The sequence below is a fragment of the Schistocerca piceifrons genome, chromosome 4 (genome assembly GCF_021461385.2).
Source record: "Schistocerca piceifrons isolate TAMUIC-IGC-003096 chromosome 4, iqSchPice1.1, whole genome shotgun sequence".
Classification (NCBI taxonomy): Eukaryota; Metazoa; Arthropoda; class Insecta; order Orthoptera; family Acrididae; genus Schistocerca; species Schistocerca piceifrons.
In genome coordinates this window covers 191,642,586-191,669,242 of record NC_060141.1, presented here as the reverse complement: position 1 = coordinate 191,669,242, position 26,657 = coordinate 191,642,586, and the positions used below count along the sequence as shown (strand labels likewise).

General features: G+C 39.9%; 1 protein-coding gene across 1 annotated transcript in view; it reads left to right on the top strand.

The window, feature by feature from the left end:
• LOC124794945 (centromere-associated protein E-like) overlaps window positions 1–26,657 on the top strand; it is a 622,348-nt gene that overhangs the window by 35,818 nt on the left and 559,873 nt on the right. Inside the window, exons 5-6 of the mRNA XM_047258659.1 lie at window positions 14,165–14,278; window positions 14,369–14,575. Of these exons, the coding sequence (XP_047114615.1) occupies window positions 14,165–14,278; window positions 14,369–14,575 (321 nt within the window). The remainder of the gene's footprint in view (window positions 1–14,164; window positions 14,279–14,368; window positions 14,576–26,657) is intronic.

The window sequence follows — 26,657 nt, the reverse complement described above, 5'->3', positions numbered from 1 at the left end:
ATAGCTGTCTGGCAAAGATAACGTGTGATTAGTTGTGCTTAACATCTCTTAGATGTGTGTAGTGATAAGGAGAGAGTTTAGCCTATGGTATTAATTTTGGTGCTGATTAGTTCATCTTATATCTACTCTCATCTCAGATAATGAAATGAAGTCATCCATCTGCTCCTCTCAAGTAGAACTTAATGTTTCTGATAATGTGGTTTGTATTGCAGAAATATGTTTCACCAACAATGAATTCAAACTGTGAAACAAAGGCGTCAAACGTAATATTGTTCCCGACAAAATACAAATAGTATTAAACTTTTCATAGTGACCAAAAAAAAAAAATTAGTTTTCTACACAGCAATATGCACATATACAGATGACCGTACTGTCATGCACACAAGGTATAAAAGGGCAGTGCATTGGTGGAACTTTCATTTGTGCACAGGTGATTCATGTGAAAAGGTTGCTGATGTGGTTGTGGCTGTACAATGGAAATTAACAGACTTTGAACACGGAATGGTAGTTGGAGCTAGATGCATGGGACATTCCATTTTAGAAATCGTTAGGGAATTCCATATTTCTAGATCTACAGCCTCAAGAGTGTGCCAAGAATACCAAATTTCAGGCATTACCTCTCACTGCTGACAATGCAGTGGCAGACGGCCTTCACTTAACAACCAAGAGCAGTGGCATTTGTGTACAGTTGTCATTGCTATCAGATGAGCAACACAGCATGAAGGAACTGAAGAAATCAGTGTGGAATGTATGACAAACATATCTGCTAGGACAGTGCGACAAAATTGGGTGTTAATGGATTATGGCAACAGATGACTGATGTGAGTGCCTTTGCTAACAGCATGTCACTGCATGCAGTGCCTATCCTGGGATTGTGATCTTATTGGTTGGATGCTAGATGACTGGAAAACAATGACCTGATCAGATGAGTCCCAATTTCAGCTGGTAAGAATTGATGGTAGGGTTCGAGTGTTGTGCTGACCCCATGAAACCATGGACCCAGGTTGTCAACAAGGCACTGTGCAAGCTAGTCATGGCTCCATAATGGTGTGGGCTGTGTTTACATGGGATGGATTGGTTCCTCCGGTCCAACTGAAGTGATCATTGACTGGGAATGGTTATGTTCAGCTACTTGGAGACCACTTGCAATGATTCATGATCTTTGTGTTCCCAACCAGTGATGGAATTTTTGTGGATGACAATGTGCCATGTCACTGAGCCACAATTGTTCATGATTTGTTTGAAGAACATTGTGGACAATTCAATCACACAACATGAATCCCACTGAACATTTCATCTCGGGGGCTCACAGCTCATTTGTGGATACATGTGTGGTGTGCATGGGGCCCTGAGCTATTGCAGCCTTTCTTTTCTCCTGAGTTTCATTCCCTTCCCCATATCCAGTCCTTCCCATCCCATATCCCCCCTCCCTCCCCCTGCACCTGGTTCCCTATATGACAATCTGGCTATTTCCTCAGTTCTGCTATTCCCTTTTGTCTTGTGTCTCGTGTTTCCACTCTCCCTTTTTTATCTGATCCTTCTTGGAATTTGACCTCCCTTTCAAAATTGTTCCTATAGTTGGAGTCATTTGGGGAAGAACTCCCTCCCTAATATCTCTGTTGTGAGTTCCTCTCTCCCATCCCACCTTCCCCCCTTCCTTCCCACTGTAGACCTAACTTCCTCCTTGCTAGGTCACCAGAACATGTAGCCACTCTGTGTGGTGGAGCTGTTATGTACTCAAATGACTGAGCCCCCTGACAACACAGGGATCCCACGTCTGGTACCTGAGCTATTCCTGCTTTGTGTATGTGTAGGAGTTGCTGCTCATTTTTTTGAGGCATTGGAACTCCGGCAACAACCGCTGTCCCAGCTAGCCCGTGCCACAGCTGTGTGGCACCCACGGAGTGAGCACCTGATGGGAATGCATGGTACCAGGTTGGGCACTCTTCACCTGAAGCATGCTAAGCTCCATACTTCTGGCTGCTCTTCCACAGCCATTTCTTCTGACAGGAACTTTTTCTCCTTGGTCTTCCCTTCTGAGGCCACGTCAAGGGAAGATGGCCAGACCCATTGACTTAGCATGAAGTCCTTTCTCTGCTACCTGGTTTGTTCCAGGATAGATAGGGTGACTTCCACTGCTACCAAACCTTTCTTTTTTTACAGAAAATATCAAAGATGAAGTTGACTCATTTAGTAAGACACAATCTGCTTCCCTACTGATCAAACCCTTTTCTGCCAGTCAGTTGGCTTACCTTTGTGCTTGCAAGCGCTTAGGAGCCATCACGGTGAGCACCACTCCTCACCAGTCCCTTTGTGCTTGCGAGCCTTAGGAGCCATCGCAGTGAGCACCACTCCTCACCAGTCCTTAAATATGACCCAGGACATTATCTTCCCCTAGGGACCTCTTTCTTCAATCTGACGAGGAACTCATCATTAATCTGGTGTGGTGTTAATTTTGTTTGGCAAGTCGAGAAAGGTCCTAATGAAAATAACATTGATACCAGTGCTTTCATGCTTGCTTTTGATGGGAATAACCTTCTGGAAAAGGTCATAGTTATGGTTTACCATTGTGCCATGAAGGCCCATATCCCACTTCCCATGTACTGTTTCTGGTGCCACTGTTTGGTCACATGTCTTCACGAAGTGAGGCAACTCCTGTTTGCAATGACTGTGGCTGTCCCTTCCATGGGGAGAATCCTTGCACCACACCACCCAATTGTGTGAACTTTGCTGGCATACATTTCATCACCCACTGGATTATCCAATTTATAAAAAGGAAAGGAACATTCAGGGATTCAAAACTCTCGACTGCCTGTCCTAGTCAGTGGCCTAACAAAAATTCAACCATCTCCACCTGGTATTTTTAATGTCTAATTTTGCTTCTGTTGCATCCTTTCCTTCTCATTCCTCCTTACCTCCATCCTGTCCCTCTTCCTTTTCCTCCGCTCTGGTGGTTCCCATTCCCTTCACAGAACCACGCCTTCTCCTCAGCCGGAGAGGAAATCCTCTTCTCTGACACCTGCTGGGACTGGGGTTCCCTTTAAGAACGTCCCTCCCCAGCATCTCCACGAAAGAAGCCTGTTACATAGAGTTGGACTTGGGACCCACACTCTGTAGGCCTCAAGGTCACTTCTTCCCTTTCAGATCTTTGATATTGCTGCAACTTGCTCACTTAGTGCCCACACCTCCTCTCAACCTTCAAAGGTGAGAAAGATGTGTAAGTTTCAGGATGATGCCCATCTTCGACATTCCAGGGGGGTGTTGTCCCCTCCCTCTCAATTGGGGTTTTACATTCACAGATGTCACTGTGTCCTTACTAGTAACAGACATTGACTGATTGCAGCCTATGCGACAGCCATCCAGCCTCTTGTACTACTATCCTCTAATGGAACTATAATGTTTACAATCATCACCTTCTGAAATTGCAGTCTTTCTTTCTCTCTACTCTGTAGCTTGTAATGCATTGTCGGAATCTCATTTTGTGGAGACTCCTTTGCTGACTCTTCATTGTTTCCAAACTTTCTGCTGGAATCAGATTTTGGCCCTTTGTGAGCCTCCAATGGTGACTGTGACTGTAAATTGGTCCACATGGACGTTATTAGTTCCTGGGTTCCTTTTCATACTGTGCTAGAAGGGGTGGCCATTTGGATCCGTTTAGACTCTGTGGTAACAATATGTAACTTTTATCTCTCCCCATACTGGCCTCCTTCCTGCTCTTCTATCCCTCCTTCAACAGCTCTCTCCCCCATTTCTTCTCCTTGTTGAAGACCTGCTGACGGCTAGATCTCTGCCTGCTCAACAGTGGAACCCCCACACACTTCGGTGTGGCACACAACACTTTCGCAGCCATTTATCTTTCCATCTGTAGCCGTGGATTCCTCCCCTCCATTTAATGAGGAGTTCTTGACAATTTGTGTGACAGTGATCATTTTCTGATCACCTTACCTTTTCTCCAGCATCGCTAACCTGGACACGCTGTCAGGGGGCCTTTACTAATGTGGATTAGGATGCCCTTTTGTCAGTTGCCATCTCAATCACTCCACTTTGTGACAGCACTGATGAGTTCATATGGAGTTTGAGTGACACCACCCTTTCGACAGCTGCTTTGCTGATTCCTTCTTCCTTGGGTTATCCCCGATGGAAGACTGTCCCTGAGTGGACCCCCGAAATTGCTGTGGTTATTAAAAACTGCCATTGTGCCCTCCAGTGCTACAAATGACATCCATCTTTTGACCACCACTTGGCCTTTAAATGGTTTTGTGCCTGAGGGTGTTATCTTATTTAACTCCAGAACTAGATTTATTAGTAACAATATGCCGCTGCCGTAGGGCCGCGTACTCCCTCTTCACAGGTATGGATGAAGCTCAGGCACATTTTTGGCCACAGTCTTCCTACAGGTGTCCCAGCAATTTCCATGAATGGTGTTATCCTCAACAGCCCACACACTATTGATGACCATTTTGCTTGGCATTTACCCAGGCCTCAGTGTTGGTCCCACTATCCACCCGCATTCCATCTTCTCAAACACTGTGTGGAATGACTCCATTTATCTTTTGTTCCCTGCCACCTGGAGCCTTATAATGCCATTATTAGTGAGTGGGAATTTGCCAGTGCCCTTGCTCTCTGCCCGACGTACCTCCTGGACTGGACCAGGTGCACGACCAAATGCTTCTACATTCATCAGTGGATAGTCAATGTCATGTACCTGCCCTTTTTAATATATCTGGAATGAGAGGGGATTCACTTCCCAGTGGCAAGAAAGTATCATTATTCCAGTTTTGAAATCGGGAAAACTGCCTCTTGAGTTGGACTGCTATCATCTGATCAATTTAACCAGTGTCTGAGCAAGTTACGTGGATATATGGTGAGTTGAAGGCTGTATTGGATCCTTGACTCCAGGGATCTTGTGGCTTCAACCCAGGGTGGTTTTTGTCGAGGCCACTGTACTGCAGATGATTTAATCTACCTGGAATCTGCTATCCGAAATGCTTTTGGCTGGTGTTAAAACCTTGTTGCAATCTCCTTCGATATGCATAAAGCTTATGATACCACATGGTGCCCTCACATCCTTACCACTTTACATAGTGGGCCTCCGTGACCTGCTCCCCCTTTTATTGGAAATGTTTATTCATGTCACACTTTTCAAAAACAGGCTGGTGCCTCCCATAGCAGCTCCTATCTGCACAAGAATGGTGTTCTGCAGGCTTGTGTTTTGAGTGTCCTTCTCTTTTTAGTGGCTATCAATGGTCTTGTGGTGGCTGTGGGGTGTTCAGTGTCCTCTTTGTATGCTGATGATTTGTGTATTTACTTTTGTTCGTCAGTGATGGGCGTTGTTGAACACAGACTGCAGGGAGCAACACACTGAGCGCAATCTTGGGCTCTCATTTATGGATTCCATTTTTCAGCTGCCAAGACCGGCATTATGCATTTCTATTGCAACTGCACAGTCCATCCCCATCAGGATCTGTACCTTGATGACCAGTCCGTCAGTGTGGTGGACTCTCAAAGATTTTTGGGACTGGTCTTCGGTGCCCAGTTGGCACGGCTTCCCCCTTCTTCGTCAACTAAATTGTATATGTTGGTTGCACGTCAACACTCTTTGATGCCTCAGCAACACCAGCTTGGACATGGACCACTCTACTCTGCTATGACTGTACACAGCATTTGTCGAGTGCCTTCTAGATTACAGGAGTCTCACATACTGTTCAGCATCACCTTCGACATTACAGATGCTGGACCCAATACACAACTGTGGAGTAAGACAGGCAGCTGGTGCCTTTCTTACTAGCCCCATGTTCAGCCTCCTAATGGAGGCAGGGGTTCCACAATTGCGGGTTCTGCTCCAGCAATAGTTGATTGCTTATTCATTAAGGATCTGCTGCTCTCCAGAGCACCCAAACTACCGTCTCCTCTTTCCAGATATAAAGATTGACCTCCCACAACAGCGGCTCACATCTGGGGTTATGATTGCCATCGGCATCCAGTCCCTTTTGTCTGAAGTCTAGCTTTCCCCTCTGTGACCTCTTCTCCAGGCCCATTCATGTACACCTTATGGTTGCATCCCTCGTCCACAGCTCTCTCTCTTGACCTATGAGAAGGTCTGAAAGACACAACTCATTCTGAGATCCTCACTGCCAATTACTCTCCATTATTGGCACGTTTTGGGTGTCAGAAGTAGTCTATACTGATGGCTTAACTATTCTGGTGGCTTTGCTAACATTCATACAGAATGTAATGAACTCCACTCCTTGCTTGATGGCTGCAGTGTTTTCACTGTGGTGTTTGTAACCATCTCTCATGCTCTGGGGCATATCTGTTGTGACACCGGCGAGTTCACCTGTAGCAGATCGTTTAGCAGTTAACAAGCTCTTGACCAGTGTTACCCTTACCATCTCCTTGTTCTGACTATCTGGGATTCCTTTTTTGCTCTGAAATAATATGGACAACTCAGTCATCTTTGTCTGGACCCCAGGTCATGTTGGGATCCCAGGGAACGAACTCACGTGATAGGCTGACTGGCCAAATTGACTACCGGTAAGCCACCTCTTGAAATCGATATTCTGAAATTGGACCTGTGATCATATAGGATGTGGAATACAGAATGACATAGTGTGACTTCGCTGAAGCAACTGCAGGTGATAAAGGAAATCATGAATTTGTGGAGGTTCTCCATACAGGCCTCCTCCAAGGACTTAATCGGCCTTTGTCAGCTCTGAAACTCATGGTCATCTCATCCGTTGCAAGAATCTGCCCCACTGTCACTGTGGCACATCTTGCTGGACTGTCCTAACCTAGCCACCCTGCTATGGATTCTTAGGTGTTACTGACGCAGCACCCCTGGTGTTAGTGGATGACACCTAAGTGGCTGACCTGGTTTTACAGTTTATTTGTGAGGTTTTTATTTTTTATTCCATTCTGCGGGGTATGTCACCCATTGCATTTTCTGCCTTTGTGGGCCTCTGGCTGCTCCATGGATGGGGCACATCACCTGCCTTTCTCTCTTTTCCCTACTTTCCCCCCCCCCCTTGTTTCTTTTTCTAGACTTTGTTGACCTTCAGTAAACCGTGTGGTTTTCTTTCCTTGGGTTTCATGCACTAGGTGCTTCTTTGGTGTGTGGTTTTGTTGAATTGCCTGTTCCAGGTATGAGAGAGTGATGATCTTGTAGTTTGACCCCTTTCATCATTAAGCCAACCAACCCATCAGACATTTACAGGACAGGGAGAAGTCAGTTCATGCACAAAATGCTGCACTGGCAACACTTCCTCAATTATGAATGGCTATAGAGGCAGCATGACTCAATATTTCTGCAGGGGACTTGCGACGACTTGTTGAGTCCATGCCACGTTAAGTTGCTGCACTTGCTGGGCAAAAGGAAGTCCAACATGATATTAGGAGGTACCCCATGACTTTAGTCACCTCATTGCATATCTGTATTACCAACTAGTAAACTATTTAAGAATAATTCTTGTGCTATGTAGTGAAGTAATAAAGATCCCTTTAGTTAAAATTTTTGTAAAGACTAATGACATATATGGACAGCTCTGCTCTTAAGGAAAAATAAAGTAAAAAAACAATTGCCGTAATGATGTCACAGTAGTTAATTGCATGAATGCTATCCATTAAATTTAATACTCAATGGAAAAGTTGAGATGGAGTGATGACAATATTATGAAAAGAATAGATTACTACTCGTCATGTAATGGAGATGTATAGTCACAAACAGGCACAACAAAATGGCTGCTAAACAATCAAGCTTTGAGCCAAAGGTCTTCTTCTACAGTTGAAAACACACATATTCACTCATGCAGGCACAACTCGCACACATGACCACTTTCTCTGGCCGCTGAGGTCAGACTGCAAGAAACTGTGCGTGATGGGAAAGCAGTCTGGGTGGTGGGATTAAGTTGGAGACTGGGGCAGGGATGGGGAGGAATATAAGGGCAGGGCTGGAGGTCAGTAAAGTGCTGCTTGTGGGAGCATACAGGGACATTGTGGGGAGAGGGTATGGCAGCTAGGTGCAGTCAGGAAATTAGATGTTAGTGGGGAGGAGTGAAGGGGGAGCAGAAAAGGGGAACAGTCAAGAGGCTGTGGGTGCATTGGTGGTGTAGAGGACTGTGTACTGCTAGAGTGGGAGCAGGGAAGGAGGTAGGTGGGTGAAGGACAGTGGCTGATGTTGAAGGCCAAGGAGGTTTGCGGGAACATAGGATATATTGCAGGGAGAGTTCCGACCTGCACAGTTCAGAAAAGCTGGTGCTGGCAAGAAGGATCCAGATGGCGCAGGCTATGAAACGGTCATTGAAGTGAAGTGAAGAACATTGTGTTGGTAAGTGTCCTTAGCAACTGGGTGGTCCAGCTGTAGCTCTGCCTTCGATGGTTTAGATGATACTCATGTCTGGGCTGGAGTGGGTGGTGGGGGGAGGATGTGTGGGACAGGTCTTGCATCTAGGTCTATTTCAGGACTATGAGCTACAAGGCAAGGGGTTGGGAGCAGGGGTTGAGTAAAGATGGACAAGGATAATGTGTGTGTTCAGTGAATGGTGGGATACCACTGTGAGAGAGGTGGGATGGATAGTGGGTAGGATATTACTCATTTCAGGGCATGACAAGAGTAGTCAAAACCAAGGCACAAAAAATGATTCAGTTGCTGCAGTCCTGAGTGCTACAAAGTCACTAGGGGAATTCTCCTTGTGTGTCTAGATGGTTTGACTTGGGGAGGTGGTGGGTGACTGGAGAGATAAGGATCAGGAAATCTATTTCTGTATGAAGTTGGGAGAGTAACTTTGGTCAAAAGCCTCGGTGAGCCCATTGATATATTCGGAGAGGGTCAGGTCATCACCACAGATGTGATGGCCACAGGTAGCTAGGTTGTATGGGCGTGACTTCTTGATATGAAATGTGTGGCATCTGTCAAAGTGGAGGTATTGCTAGCTGTTGATAAGTTTGATGTGGATGGAGGTACTGATGTAGTCATCTTTGCAGGTGGACACCAACATTGAGGAAGGTGACTTGTTGGGTTGAGGAGGAGCAGGTGAAGCAAATGGGGGAGAAGGTGTTGAGGTTCTGGAGGAATGTGGATAGGGTGTCCTCACCCTTGATCACAAAGATTTCATCAGTTAATCTGAATCAGATGAGGGGTTTGGGATTCCGGGTGGTTAGGAAGGATTCCTCTAGATCGCCCATGAGTAGATTGTCAGAGGATGGTGCCAGACAGGTGCCCATTGACATACTATGGATTTGTTTTTATGTGATGCCTTCAAAGGTGAAGTAATTGTGAGTGAGGATATAGTTGGTCATGGTGACCAGGAAGGAGGTGGTAGGTCTGGAATCTGATGGACATTGGGAAAGGTAGTGTTCAGTAGCAGCCAGTCCATGGGCATTAGGGATGTTAGTGTAAAGACAGGTGGCATCAATAGTGATGAACAGGGCACCATATGGCAAAAGGACAGGAGCTATGGAGCGTCGGTGGAGGAAATAGAAGGGTAGGTTGCGGGTAATAGGCTGAAGGCATCACACATGCCAGATCTATTTTTGAACCTAGAACCTCACGTTTCACAGGCAACACTTTTACTGTGTAAGCTATTCGACCAAGATTCAGAGATCGCTTTTCACCAATACCCTGTACCTACTTTTTAAACTTCGTAATTCTCTTGTATATCTTGTAAGTCTGGCACTCTTGGAAGAAGGATAATGCAGAGAAAAGGCTTAGTCATAGCTTAGGGGATTGCTTCGAGAATGAATCTTTCACACTGCAGTGGAGTGTGCACTGTTTTGAAACCTGGAAGTTTAAAACTTTGCACTGGACCCTAGGATGGGGCTAAACCATTTCTCTGCATTTATCCTTCCTTCCAGGAGTACTAGTCTCACAAGGTATGCACAACTTCTGTGTAGTCTAGAAGATGGGAGAGAGTTACTGGTGAATTAGAGCTGTGAGCGGCAAATCATGAGTCGTTCCAGGGTATCTCAGTCACTAAGAGCGTGCTGCGAAGGGAAGATTCCGTATTCAAGTTCCAGGCTGGCACACAGTTTTAATTTCCCAGGAAATTTCAAAACAGTGCACACTCCACTCCACTCCACATTGATAGTTGATTCTCAAAGCATATAGTTCCTTATGAGCAAAAGTTGTTAATATCTCATGTAATTTACAAGGTGTACAACTTTGCTTCCACCATTTGCCGATAGGTGGTGACAATGGTAAGTAGCAGTTGAAAGAAACAGATCACAGACATCAGGCAGTTAGCTTGGACCTCGGTCAGCATAACTTCATTCAAACATCAGTCGATTTGTGTCTGCATCATAAAGTTGTTCTTGATTGAAAATGTCAATTTATGAGCCTAATTCTCATCATTTGCGGGAGGTGTTACTGTTTTGTTTCAGTATGAAGGAAACAGCGGCTAGTCTCATCAAATGCTCTCAAGTATGTATAGTAAGGATGCTTTTAGTGAAAGAACATGTCGTGAGTGGTTTCAACGCTTAAAAAACGGTGATTTTAATATCGTAGACTGGCATAGTGGTGGAAGAGAGAATGTTTTTGAAGATGCAGAATTGGAGACATTGCTGAGTGAAGACTCGCATCTAATTCAAGAAGAATTGGCACGATTAGTGGGAGTGACACAGAAAGCCATTTCAAAAGGTCTCAAGGCTATGGGCATGATTAAGAAAGAATGAACTTGACTCCCGTGTGAGCTGACACCAAGAGACTTTGAACGGCATTATGTGTTTGTGAATAGTTGCTTCAGAGGCAAACACGGAAGGGATTTCTGCATCGCATTGTGACGGGGGATGAAAAATGGGTTCATTACGATAACCCTAAATGCAAAAAATTGTTGACGGCCAAACTGAATATTCACAGCTCCAAGATCATGCTCTGCATTTGGTGGGACCAGTTCGGCGTCATGTACTATGAGGTGTTAAAATCAAGTGAAACAATCACGTGTGCTTGTTATTGAATGCAGTTAATGCGTTTGAGCAGAGCATTATAAGACAAACGGCCGCAATAAGTGAGATGCATGATAAAGTGAATTTGCGGCACGACAATGCTTGATCCCACGTTGCAAAAGAGGTAAAAACATACTTGGAAACATTAAAATGGGAAGTCCTTCCCCACCCACCGTGTTCTCCAGACATTGCTCCCTATGACTCTCACCTGTTTATATCAATGGCGTGTGGCCTGGCTGACCGACACTTCCGATCTCATGAAGAAGTCACAAATTGGATCGATTCATGGATCGCTTCAAAAGATGAATCATTTTTTCGACACGGGATTCGTACACTGCCCGAAAGATAGGAGAAAGTAGTGGCCAACGACGGAAAAATACTTTGAATGATACATGTGCAACCAATTTGTTTCATTAAAGCCTCAAATGCTGGAAAAAAAAGGCAGAAACAAAGTTGTACATCTTGTACGAAAATCCTTTTGCTCACCTATATGCAATGTATTCAGTCACTTACATATTATGTTACTTTTACTGTGTATATTTCCCTACAGACTGAAATGTGATATTACCAGACTCCTTTACAAGGAAGTTATTAAGATAAATAACATAGTGAAAAGTTTATCTACATAAGAACCATAACATGCCTGTCTCAAAATAAAATACTTTGTCAGCTTCAGTTTGGATTTCAAGTGTCTCTCCAAAGCACGTATCATTTTTCAATTCACAATGAAGATAAAATGTTGCTATTAGTATTTTTTTTGTAACTTACCAAAAGCATTTGCTTGCTCAGTATACACTATTACCCTAGAAATATTATGGTATCAGAGAACTGGATGCTAACTGATTTTCATGCTATCTAACTAAAAGGATGCAGAATGGCTCATTAAGAAACCCAGCACATGTATACAGTGAACCTGCATCTTCATAAAAAGAAACAATTACTATATGCATACCACAGCGATTAATATTGGGTGTGCCCTTGTTCTTGTTATACAGGGTCAATCACAAAATTTGCACCGCAAATATTGTGCAAATGGAAAACGCTTCTGCTGTGCAGTTTTCATAGAATGGATTGGTAGTCAGGGGCTCATATTGTTAGCCAAGTAAAAGATTAAATAATACTTAGAAAGCATCTTTTTGTGCAAACATACAATGGAAAAATGACTATTGATGTTAACGAAACAAGGGTAATGTAAGTTAGAATGTCAGTTTTGTTTGTTCCAGGATTCTAGTGTGAGTCTTTTATGAGATATCGTATTTTGAAAAGTTTTCGCACCGACACTTGTTTGTGCCATTCAACCTACATATTTGATAGGTAAGATGCTGTTTTGTTTGCTTACAGTGTGCTTGTGTGTTCCTCGAGTGCCTTGCAACTTGCTAGTCAGGTATTGTGTGACAGCCCAAGCAGTAGCTCATGAGTCAACAATGGTATTTCCAATGCAGAAGAAGCCAACATACTCATGGAATACGGAGAATGTAGGATGAATGCAGTTTATTCTTGTACAGCTATGCAATAAGATATCCCAACCATCTTGGCAGTTATTTTATCACCCTCTTCAACCAGTTATATGAAAGTGGCAGTGTAACACCTAGACAACATAATAGAAGAAAACAAGTGATGACAGAAGAGGAGAAAATTAATGTTCTTGCTGCTGTTGCAGTTGATCCGTATGTTAGCTCCCGTGCAATCGCAAGAGGATGTGGCATGAATTAGGCAAGTGTCCTACACATTCTCCATTGACGTAAGTTCCAGCCATATCACATCTCTCTCCATCAAGAGCTCCATAAAAACAATTATGAGAATCGAGTTAACTTCTGAGCATGAGCTATGAGACAGGCTTCTCCAGATGTATCTTGTATCTTTTTTGGTGATGAAGCCTCATTAACCAATGATGGCTAGATAAACTGCCGAAACATGCACTATTGGTTTTTTGACAATCCCCATTGGCTTTATCAGGTGGAATGTCAGCGTGCACAGAGCGTAAACATATGGTGTGGGATAGTGAACCATCAGCTCATAGGCCCATGTTTCATAATGGAACACTGAATGCGCATAAGTCTCGCTGCCTCCTAACAGACCATCTTCCACTGATGCTAGAAGATATTCCTCTCCAGATTAAGAGGAAGCTGTGCTACCAACATGATGGCTGTCCAGCACATAGTGCATGAAGTACTACAGCATATCTTAATGAACTGTTTCCAAATAATTGGACTGAACACTGGGGCCAAACGAGCAAGTCTGTACTGCACAAGGTCCGACCACACCAATGAAATTATGTGTGAGAGGGTGAATCAATAAATAAAACCAAAATATTCCAGATTCATAGGTGTTTGTATTGATAAGAGTCTGAACTGATAGTAAGTGTTACAGATCATATTATATGTGTTGACTCTGAGATCTTTGCATTGAGCATAATATCAGATTTTGGAGACAAAAATGTCAAAAAAGTCAAAACTGCAAATGTAAGTTGTCAAAACAGAAATAAAATAATCTTTCATAATTCACCATCTTCTTGCTTTTTTGTATTCCCGAATTCCACACCACTCATCTCTGTCCTTTATGATCACAATAGTGAGTGGCATTATTTTCTTGTTCAGTTATTTTAATATAATGTGTTTTCTGTAATGTGCAAATTAACAGTGTTGTTGCTCATTGATAATGAATTTATGTTGGAAATTAATATTACGTTAGTATAAAGAACAAAAGAATTGATAAACCACATTCATCAATAATTAGGTGTTCAAATTGCAGGAGTTGTCTTAACACAAATTGAAGCCATGATATAATAGTAGTAAGTTTAAACAGGAGAGCTACTGGCAGAATTGTAAGTTGTCAAAACAGAAATAAAATAATCTCCCATAATTCGCCACCTTCTTGCTTCTTTTCATTCCCAAATTCCGCACCACTCAGCTGTTTGGAATTCAGAGGTTTCAAAGGGGGGGGGGGGGGGGGGGCACATTGACTATGCTCCCATACAAATTTAATTGAAAGGTTTCTACTTTGAATTTCTCTTTTCCATTCAGCTCAGTCAGAAAGAATATTGCCTGCAAAAGACAATGTTCTGAGTTCAAGTCCCAGTCCAGCACATATTTTTAATCTGCTGGGAAGTTTTGATTGAAAATAACTTTTTATTTTAATCTAATGTGCTAGCCAATAATAATACAGTGTTACTCTCTAACGATAATTTTTTATTATTTGTCTTTCTCTGAATGTAATGGTCATTTTGCAGCAAAAAATAGGAAATAAAGCATCAGTGTCAGATTTTGAGGATAAAGTTGTGATTCAAAATTACCAATCACAAATTTCTCTATGGAAAAGTAAGGCGTTAGAAGCAGAAGCGAAGGTGAGAGAGAGGTCATGCATTAATAATATGTTCCTAGTGATATGTTCCTGGTGTTAACATATAGTTTTTGTAAATGTTTTATAATTTCAGATAAAAAAACTAGAAGAAGATGCCATCAATAAAAAAAATACTCTGAGTGACTTGCAACAGCAATTTGCAGAAAGTCAGACTTGCCTGGATTCAACACTCAAGGAGAATGAGAAATTGTGTTCTCAGATAAAGGCACATGTGGAACAGATGTCTTTAAAAGATAAAGAAATTGAAAAAATCAAGAAAACCATACTTGATATGGAAAGGGTGAGTGAATTTTCTTCAATACCAATGTGCTGTTATATTGCATTACATCGCGTGACTTGTATTATAACAACTTAAATTAATGAATTTTTGTAATATTACTTGCTAAGATGAATTAAGTTAAAAACTAGTCCCTTACCTTAATTACAGTAAATTGTAACAAATCTTTCAACAAACATCCCTTAACAATATCAATATAAACAATAGTCAGAAATAATTTAGTGTCACATTACCATGGAAAACTTCTCATGGTCTATGACTAGGGCTATCTTTAACTTGTGGAGCACCTGGCACTTTAGGATAATGGGACCCCTGTGATCTTGACAGAGCACTATTTTGTTAGAATAGACAAAGAAGGTAATAAGTGAGGTTCTAGATATATTTTTATTTCTTTACAGTCACGTTAAATGAATAGATAATATAATCCACAAAAGTAACTCTCCTAGCATTCACAGGTTAGTGCTTAAAAATCTATTTTGATTAAGAGGTACCCTTCTAGAGTTGAGATAGGCAAAATCATTAATCACTTCTTCAAAATTAATATTTTTGAGCATATCACATTCTATGGCATCAGAAATAAACTGGTTAATCTATTTTGAAGCACTGTACTTCTTAATTCATTTTTTATTTTCAATTTGGAGAAGGAGTGTTCCACACTGCAGTTGGTTACCACCATGCTTAAAAAGAATCTCAATGTGATTTCTACATTTGGAAATGTGTCTTCAATTTTGTTTTCTTTCAAAATGTGATATATTTTCATGAAAATAATCAGCAGTATCATGTGCTGTTTCTTCTGCGTTAGAAAACTGTTGTTCAGCTGACACAGTTGTCAGTGTTGGTGAAGTCACCGATGTTGTTGCACTTTCGTCATAGGGACAGTCGCCTTCTGATTCAGTCTCTTTTCCTAAATTGGTAGCAATCTGAAATTGGTGTAGAACATGAACATTCAGAAATTCCCGCACTCTGTAATCTACACGACTCCTCATGTGGAAGTTTTATTATTTGATTGTTACTTACAGAAGTTGCCCCAGTAATAGTAGTAGTAAAATATGCTGTTAATTTTGGTAACTTTTCAGTTACTTCCTTGTGATGTACAGCATTTTTTCCTTTTTGCAGATCCACTAGGATATGACCATTTCCACATTTTATATTATAATTCAGTATTTATTTTTACACTGAAAATAGTCGCTAAAAAAACAAAACAGGCAAACGACAATTTAATCAAAGAATATCTCAGAGCACAGTCAGTAACAACTACAAACAAAACAAACGTTACAACACTGCAGACAAATACAGGGGAATTCTCGATAGTCGAGTTGGTTTATGTAAGTCGGTTGGTCATGTTTAATTTTACGTCGCTTTTCACTCCATGCAGAACTGTGCACTGCACGAAGCTAGTACGCAATGTGGTATTGTAGTCAGTCGTTATTGTTCAATTTTTTTTTCAAAATGAATTTGTTTTTCAGTAATAAATATCAGTTACAATTTGGTAAGCTGGCAGGAATTAGGGGTGGGACCCCTATCGATCGTGGGGCCCTGGGCACATGCCCAGAGTGCCCAGTGGGGAAGAAGGGCCTGTCTATAACTATCAGCTTACTGCAGCTTGCGGTATTTCAGGCTGCTGTATTAAAATGCAGCAGATTACAATTTTTGCAAATTAAGTGTACACACAATTATGTTACAAATATGTAGCTTCCTTTCAACAAAGTTTTTAATTTTTCCATGTCCATCTTAACTTGATATATCAACTTTATAATGGGCCTTAATAAGTTTGCAATTCTCCTTGCCTCTTTGCAGGCATCCCTCTATATAAAGGGAAGGAATATATTGAAACACCCCATTACATTCTACGAAAGATGTTCTAGTACTAACATCAGATTAAATTTTTAAAACTTCTGTTCCCCAGGTAATTATTCCATGACACACTTGTGAGTGGAAATTATTTTTATTTATTTGCACGTCAAGTTCTGTAGGACCAACTTGAGGAGCAAATCTCCAAGGTCATGGAATGTGTCAGTACATGAACTTGTAATGTAAAAGTAATAACAGGTAAAAATAAAATTTTTGCGAATCTGAAAAAGTCAGCCCACAAGTTCAAGTAAACGCAATCAACAATACAACGAGAATCAGCTTAATTTTTCAAGGAACTTCTCGACAGAGTAGGAGGAGTGACCCATGAGGAAACTCTTCAGTTTCGATTTGAAAGCGCATGGATTACTGCTCAGATTTTTGAATTCTAGTGGTAGCTTATTGAAAACGGATGCAGCAGTATACTGCACACCTTCCTGCACAAGAGTTAAGGAAGTTCGATCCAAATGCAGGTTTGATTTCTGCCGAGTATTAACTGAGTGAAAGCTGCATATTCTTGGGAATAAGCTAATATTATTAACAAGAAAAGGCAGTAAGGAATATACATATTGAGAGACCAATGTCAAAATACCCAGACTCATGAACAGGGGTCGACAAGAGATTCTTGAAATTACACCACTTATTGCCCGAACCACCTGTTTTCTGAGCCAAAAATATCCTTTTAGAGTGGGAAGAGTTAGCCCAAAATATAATACCATATGAGATAAGCGAATGAAAACAGGCAAAGTAGACTAATTTTCGTGTCAAACGATCACTCACTTCAGATATTGTTCGAATAGTAAAGATGGCAACATTAAGTCTTTGAACAAGATCCTGAACGTGAGCTTTCTACAACAGTTTACTCTCTACCTGAACACCTAGAAATTTGAACTGTTCAGTTTCACTAATCATATGCCCATTCTGTGAGATTAAAACATAAGGTTTTGTTGAATTGTGTGTTAGAAATTGTAAAAACTGAGTCTTGCTGTGATTTAGCATCAGTTTATTTTCTACAAGCCATGAACTTAAGCCATGAACTGTACTATTTGAAACCGAGCCAGTGTTCCACATAACATCCTTTACTACCAAGCTAGTGATATCAGCAAACAGAAATATTTTAGAGTTAACTGTAATATTAGAGGACACATCACTTATATAAATACAGAACAGGAGTAACCCCAACACTGAGCCCTGGGGCACCACCCACACCTCCCCCACCCCACTTAACCGTACCCCAGTCAGACCCCACATCACAGCCATTCTCAACATTGTGAATAATGACCTTTTACTGTCTGTTGCAAAAGTTAGAGGTGAACCAATTGTGAGCTACTCCACGTATTCTGTAATGGTCCAACTTCTGGAGCAATATTTTGTGATCAACACAATCAAATGCCTTAGTTAAATAAAAAAAAAAAAAAAAAAAAATATGCCTAGCATTCGAAACCTTTTGTTTAATCCATCCAGTACTTCACAGAGAAAAGAGAATTAGCATTTTCAGTTGTTAAACCACTTCTAAAGCCAAAGTGCACATTTAATTGCAAATTTTGTGAAGTAAAATGATTAATTATCCTTACATACAGAGCCTTTTCAATAACTGTAGCATACACTGATGGCATAGAAATAGGTCTAAAATAGTCTACATTACCCCTTTCTCCCTTTTTATAAAGGGACTTCACTACTGAGTATTTTAATCTTCAGGAAACTGACCATTCCAAAGGAGAAATTACAAATATGGCTAAATACAGGGCTAACATGTGCAGCACAGTACTTAAATATTCTGCTAGGCACTTCATTGTAACCTTGAGAGTACTTCATCATAACCATGAAAGTTCTTAGTCTTCTGCGATTTAATTGTTGACTCAATCTCTCCCTTGTCTGTATCACAGAGGAGTAACTCAGACATCAATCTCGGAAAGGCAATTGCCAAGAAAGTTATGTGATTCCCTGTAGAAACTAATTTTTTATTTAATTCACCAGCAATGCTCAGAAAATGATTGTTTAATACTGTACATATATCTGGTTTATCAGTAACAGAAATATTTTTACTACGAACTGACTTCATATCGTCGACCTTATGCTGCTGACCAGACACTTCCTTCACAACTGACCATATGGTTTTAATTTTATCCTGTGAATTAGCTATTCTATTTGCATACCACATACTCTTTGCCTTCCTAATAACATTTTTAAGCACCTTACAGTACTGTTTTTAATGGGCTACTGTAGCTTGATTGTGACTACTTCTAACATTTTGATACAATTCTCACTTTGTTCTACATGATATCCTTATTCCACTAGTCAGCCATCCGGCTGCCTATTACTGGTAGTACCCTGTGTAGAATGCTCTAAAGGAAAGCAACTGTCAAAGAGCTTGAGAAACGTGTTAAGGAAGCATTCTATTTATCATCTATGTTACCGGCACTATAAACATAAATATGCAGAATAAACCATTTCTTCTTTTTCAATTCATATATAGCTGTAATTAAAGGTAGTTTAGATGTAGCTTTACTTACATTCTTCAAGAAATACAGAATATTGGTTTTTGAATTCAGGTTTTGGAGTTTAAGTGATTCCAGAATGTAAATAAGCGGTTCCCAATGTGGGAGTAATTATCCCTGAGTGTTAAATGAATTTTAAGTGGGTAAAAACATTTTTGAATTTTTTTTATCAAACCACTGTACACTTCCTCTTCACATAGTTCTATAGAATGCAATTTGCTATCAGTTTAAACTTTGTCCATAATTCCTCTATGTGTCGTATTTGAACTAAGTGATTATTATGCAGACTGAGATAAACACTGAATACTTTGGTATTACTGAACTAGTTCAGACACAACATGAATAAAAAGTCACCACTTCTACTGTTGTATCATGATTAAAATCACCAACTGAAACAGATGAAAGTTTATGTTAATAGAAGCAAAATCATTCAGCTGAACATGGGGCAGCAAGTGAGCTATTTGGGAGATAATTGTGAATGTGTGCTTATGAATCACCACTAACTTCATTATGAAATATTGTTCTAATTAACAAATATGTTTTGAATGTAACTGTTTTGGTTAATTTCCCATCTGATTGAGCTCAGATTTTACCCATAACCTACACTAAAAAGGAATGCAATACTACTTCAACATGTTACAGTTTACTATATACTTCTGCTTAAAGGAGGTGTTCCATATGAAGTCCTTCCATGTGGATGCAGTACTGCACTCACCTCTGCAGTGAGTTACAAATTCTTTCAAACAACTCCAGACCATCTCGTAATGCTGACAAGACCTTCCAGATTGCTACCCTAGTTTGTCACTAATATCAGTGGTAATGCTTTGCACTTCACTTTTGAGACCCAGTCCAGAAGCTCGAGGTCAGGTGATCTTGGAGGTAAAGTTAGATGCACTGCTTGGCATATCCATCGTGGTCCGTGTTGATGGGATTAGTTTGGATTAGATTCGATTCGATTCATTTTATTTTTCCTTCCATAGACTCAAAAAATGAGATGATTCTCATGGGTGTGAAACATGTCAGAAAGTATAACATAAAAACATAATACATTTCAATATAATACTTACTATCCTAATCACTTGTCAGAAGATTGTCAAAATAGGTGAATACAGTGTGGTAAACTGGAACAGCTAATATTTACAGAATTAACACACTTTCAGAATGAAACATTGTTATGCACTATTAATAAATTTATCATACAAAAAATACCTAATCTTGACAGTTGTGAACAAGTGATCGTCAAAACTGAAATCTAACAGACATTTTTACTGGCTTAACAGTCTCTGTTAAGATATTCATCTATAGAGTAGAAGGAGTTGCCTATCAAAAAGTCTTTCTAACTCTGTTTAAATCGTGCTTTATCTGAAACCAAGTTTTGATGGTTGCTGACAATTTATTGAATATTGGACCCCTTTTTGGACAAAGGTAAGTGATTTTAGGTCTTTATGTACATTGTTCTTATTCCTAGTATTGGCACTATGTATTGAACTATTGGTTGGACGCTGTGGCTGAGCGGTTCTAGGCGCTTCAGTCTGGAACTGCGCTGCTGCTACGGTCGCAGGTTCGAACCCTGTCTTGGGCATGGATGTGTGTGATGTCCTTAGGTTAGTTAGGTTTAAGTAGTTCTAAGTCTAGGGGGCTGGTGACCTCAGATGTTAAGTCCCATAGTGCTTAGAGCCCTTTTTTTTTTTTTTTTTTTCCGTTGGCAACAAAATGTGCTCATGCCCCTTCACGTTTGTACCACATTGCACAGTGGGAACAACCTTAAGCAATACTGATGGATTCTCCCAAAGGAACTGAACATACCCCCATCCATCAAGTTTTCTTGGCTGAATGTGTGGCCCAATGAGATGATTACCTAGTACCCCTAATCACATGAATTATTAAACTAAAAGGACCATCATGTGTAAACCCTACCTTGCCTGTAAATAAAACATTGACATCAGCCTGTTGTTTTCTCCTAACAAAAAATCGCTGTAGAACCAAAGTCCCTTTCATAATGAAATTCTTCTTACTGTAGCGTGGCTTAGAAAAGACATGTTGTCTAGCTGTTCTGCTTGTCTAGGTTCCTGAAGAGAGTTGTAATACTTTCAAAAGCACATCCTCAACTGTGGGTGTAATGTGTGCTGGCCTTCTTGTTCCCTTGCCATTTGTGAAGATCCCTTGTTACCCTTGCTGTAGGAAACACTGATGGATCCTTGTAAATACAAGTTGATTATAATCATAACACCAATTTTGTAATAGTAACAGTAATTAAAAAAACCACTGCTCATAATGACATCAAATTTGAATGGAACATTATCGAAGAAGGGGAACATTATTGGGGGGGGGGGGGGCGGAATTCCCACTAGATGGTGCTGTAAGCTTAATAATGTACATGGGTTTGGCTACAAATGACAGATGAGTTGCAATACAATGACTAAGATGTGAATTGCGCATTAAACCAACCATACTGTATGATGTGCATGACTGCACAAGTTTGGCAATCAACAGTTGTGGCACTGTAGGTTAGGTATGCCCATCCTCCAGAGCACAGGTGTACCATGTCGGATATGAAAAATCATTTTTTAATTGACCTGAGGCCAAACAGAAACCACATAAAAAGCAACAATAAAATTGTTTTTTAATTTTCTTGAGGCCAAAAACCACATATGTCAACAATGAAATCAGTTTTTAATTGTTGTGAGACTGGTGCAAGACATTCTCAAATGCTGTCTACCGTTTTCTACCAAAAGTTGAAATAAAGAAATAGCCTGTTCCACAATAGATTGGAATGTCTCAGAGGTCGTGTTCAGAAAGAATTGTCCAAAGCATGCCTTCATTTCAGCTACATTTGTAATTGGAGCACAGAATATAGCATCTTTCAGATAATCCCCCGGCCAGAATCAGGTGACCTGGATGGCCTGGCTTTAGGGAAATGACAGCTTCTGATTCTTATCATTTCCAAAATGTCTCTGGCACACCTAATTCAGTGGCTATGCAATGTGTGGAGGGGTACCATCTTGCATAAAAATGATCTTACCTACACATCCACACTGTTGAAGTGCTGGTATGAAGTTGGTGGGCAGAAGATTCTTACAGCTTTTACCGGTGACAGTACAAGTACCTTCAGGATCCATTTCCTTAGAAAAATATGGCCCTACAATAAATAATGCCATTAACCCACGTTTACCATTGCAGAATGAAGTGGTACTGGTTGATGTGCAAGCGGATTTTCTATTGCCCACACAGTATTCTGCAATTACATGTCATCAGAGATAGAAATGGGCTTCTTCTGTCCACAGACTATTCCTCAGCCATTCGTTGTCCACTGGCCATTCGTTGTCCACTTCCATGCAAATAAGAAATTTTAGAGCTAACTTTTGTCTTACTGGAAGGTGAATGTGAAACAACTCCTGAACATGGGTAATTTTGTACAGATAACAATGCAGGATCTTTCATAAAATTTTGTGCACCATGCTCACAGGAATTACCAAAGTTCTGGCAGTTCCCCATACACTACATGTTTGCACTGCACTGCTCAACCCCTCCTGCAATGCTGCGGCCACATTTTCTATTGACGTTGGATCAATTGTTTTGCTCCCTCTTCCACATTGCACTCGAAAAGAACGTGTTTTTTCAAGTTTCATATTCATTTACTCCTGACCCTTAGCAGACATTGGACCAACACCTTTTTTCATAACCTTGACTGTCCAGAACTGCTGCAGAGCTACTAGTGCACAGTCACCTTTCTTGTAAAAGAACTTTACTGACAGCTCCCAATCCTGGATTGCAACAGTCACGCTGTGCGTCTGACACAAACTGGGGAACAGCTGTGTACACTGTGTCATCTAGTGGTAGAATGTTTGTTAAATTCTTTTGTTTCCATTACCTTTCCCTCTTCTTCAATAATATTCAGTTCAAATTTGATTCCATTCTGAGAAGTGGTTCTTTTTTTTTACATGTTTTGAACCAGGAACTTTAATTGTAACTGTGGTCTTATGACTTTCAGGGAGTCTTTGATCAGGGTGTTATTCTCAGTAAAAGCACGCAGCTTCTGATGCATTGCCATCAGAACTGTCATACGTGATATGCCTGTCCATATACTCTTTGTTGCTGTAATGTTCCATTGTGACTTCACTTGTCACTGCTCAGGAAAGTTATATGACTGCTTCATGGCAGCTATCATGTTGGTCCTGCACGTTTGATATGATTAAAGTTCCATGTCAAACAGGTAATGAAAATCAAACATGCCAGTTCTGATTAATAACACCAGCTTCTTCTAATTTTCCATACACTCTATTTCAATAAACAAAATTCACTACCAGAAGCTGCTGCAGTAATGTCATTTCACACCTGTGAACTATATAACAAAATCAGAAAATTCACACGATGACACCAGAAACCTTCATATCAGCTCTGGAACAGTCAAAAAAAGTGGGCAGCTTGACAGTAATGGCTATTTGTAAATGGGAGCATCCAGATTGTGTATCAGCCATAAGATTCAGTAAAGCCCCCATTGCTCACCCTTGCTGTTAAAAATCTTGTAGCTATAAATTAAAAACTGATTACTCTTCTTATCAACACCGTAGGCTCACAAAGGATACGTTACAAACTGGATCACTATTTTCAAAGTAGGCGACTACTTCAGTGTCCTAAACCAAAGTTTTCAGGAGACTTTTAACCATTTTCAGTATGATATCACAGCAGAAACTTGCAGTTGCTAATTGTGTGGTTTTAACATCAGTTTAGAAGTTTACCCAGAAGCAAGAAATTCCTCTGTTTCGACCTTTGAGTATTTTGTTTCAAAGGCACCAGAATCCCCCTGTCGTGTCGTCTTCCATTTTAAGCTAAGTCTCTGAAGCCATCGGCTGAAATGAGAGTAAGACATTGTAAGTTATTCAAGAGCTTGTGCTAGTGGCTTTCTTGTAGCTGTAGTATGTGTTACTCATTCAGTAGTTAGATAATATGCTCTGATGGGAATTACTTTATCATTATTAATAAATAATCAAAAATTGTTGTTGATACATACTTATTGAATTCCTGTCATCAGATTTTCTGACTGATATTCTGTTATTTTGCTGAAGATAAAATGAATACCTAAGATAAATGCAGATATTTTGTGTGGTGAAAATTCAGTGCTTCCAGTCTTCCAGATCAGCCATTAAAAAAGTAGTAAAATTGATGGGCAGGAAAAGTCATGCGAGTGAATGTATAGTAGTGATGATGGTGATAATAATAATAATAATAATAATAATAATAATAATAATAATAATAATAATAATAGTAATCTACATGGAGAACTTAAACATTAAAATACAAAGACCATCTGTGGCTTTATTATTTATAAGAAATGAAATATCAGACAAAAAACGAAAAAGGTTAGGTAAAATCTCACAACAAGAAGCGATAGAGCACTTAGATGAAAAGAAGCAGAAATTACAAGCATTGGCCAAACGACTTAGAAGATACAAAAAAAAAAAAAAAAAAAAAAGTGAAAATAGAAGGAAACAAAACCAAACATTCAACACAAACCAAAAGAAATTTTACCAGACAATAGGTAACACACACATTAAAATAGACAATCCACCAAACATAACAGACATGGAACACATCTGGAGCAACATATGGTCAAACCTGGTACAACATAACAGGCATGCACGGTGGATACAAGCAGAAACAGACACACACAAGATGATACCACTAATGCTTGAAGTGATAATTTTGCAACATCAAGTCACCCAAGCAATTAATTCTACTCACAATTGGAAAGCCCCTGGAAAAGATAAAATAGCAAATTTCTGGCTAAAGAAGTTCACCTCAACACATTCACATCTAACTAAATTATTTAACAGTTACATTGCAGACCCATACACATTCCCTGATACACTTACACATGGAATAACTTATCTGAAACCTAAGGATCAAGCAGACACAGCAAACCCAGCAAAATATCGCCCCATAACATGCCTACCAACAATATATAAAATATTAACTTCAGTCATTACACAGAAATTAATGACACATACAACACAGAACAAAATTATAAATGAAGAACAAAAAGGCTGTTGCAAAGGAGCACGGGGATGTAAAGAGCAACTGATAATAGATGCAGAGGTGACATACCAAGCTAAAACAAAACAAAGGTCGCTACACTACGCATACATTGATTATCAAAAAGCTTTTGATAGTGTACCCTACTCATGGTTACTACAAATATTGGAAATATACAAAGTAGATCCTAAATTGATACAGTTCCTAAACATAGTAATGAAAAATTGGAAAACCACACTTAATATCCAAACAAATTCAAATACTGTCACATCACAGCCAATACTGATTAAGCGTGGAATATACCAAGGAGACTCATTAAGTCCTTTCTGGTTCTGCCTTGCTCTGAACCCACTATCCAACATGCTAAATAATACAAATTATGGATACAATATTACTGGAACATACCAACACAAAATCACACATTTGCTATACATGGATGATATAAAACTACTGGCAGCAACAAATCAACAACTCAACCAATTACTAAAGATAACAGAAGTATTCAGCAATGATATAAATATGGCTTTGGAACAGACAAATGTAAGAAAAATAGCATAGTCAAGGGAAAACACACTAAACAAGAAGATTACATATTGGATAACCACAGCGACTGCATAGAAGCTATGGAAAAAACAGATGCCTATAAATATCTAGGATACAGACAAAAAATAGGAATAGACAATACAAATATTAAAGAAGAACTAAAAGAAAAATATAGACAAAGACTAACAAAAATACTGAAAACAGAATTGACAGCAAGAAACAAGACAAAAGCTATAAATACTTATGCTATACCAATATTGACCTACTCATTTGGAGTAGTAAAATGGAGTAACACAGACCTAGAAGCACTCAATACACTTACACGATCACAATGCCACAAATATAGAATACATCACATACATTCAGCAACAGAAAGATTCACATTAAGCAGAAAGGAAGGAGGAAGGGGATTTATCGACATAAAAAACCTACATTATGGACAGGTAGACAATTTAAGAAAATTCTTTATAGAACGAGCAGAAACTAACAAAATACACAAAGCAATAACTCATATAAATACATCGGCTACACCACTACAATTTCATAACCACCTCTACAACCCTTTAGATCACATAACATCAACAGATAGGAAGAAAGTAAATTGGAAAAAGAAAACACTACATGGCAAACACCCGTATCATCTAACAGAGCCACACATAGATCAAGACGCATCCAACACGTGACTAAGAAAAGGCAATATATACAGTGAGACGGAAGGATTCACGATTGCAATACAGGATCAAACAATAAACACCAAATATTACAGCAAGCACATTATTAAATATCCCAATACCACAACAGATAAATGCAGACTTTGCAAACAACAAGTAGAAACAGTAGATCACATCACAAGCGGATGTACAATACTAGTAAATACAGAATACCCCAGAAGACATGACAATGTAGCAAAAATAATACGTCAACAACTTGCCATACAACATAAACTAATAAAACAACACGTTCCCACATACAAGTATGCACCACAAAATGTACTGGAGAATGATGAATACAAATTATACTGGAACAGGACCATTATAACAGATAAAACAACACCACATAACAAACCTGACATCATACTCACCAATAAAAAGAAGAAATTAACACAACTAATCGAAATATCCATACCCAATACAACAAATATACAGAAGAAAACAGGAGAAAAA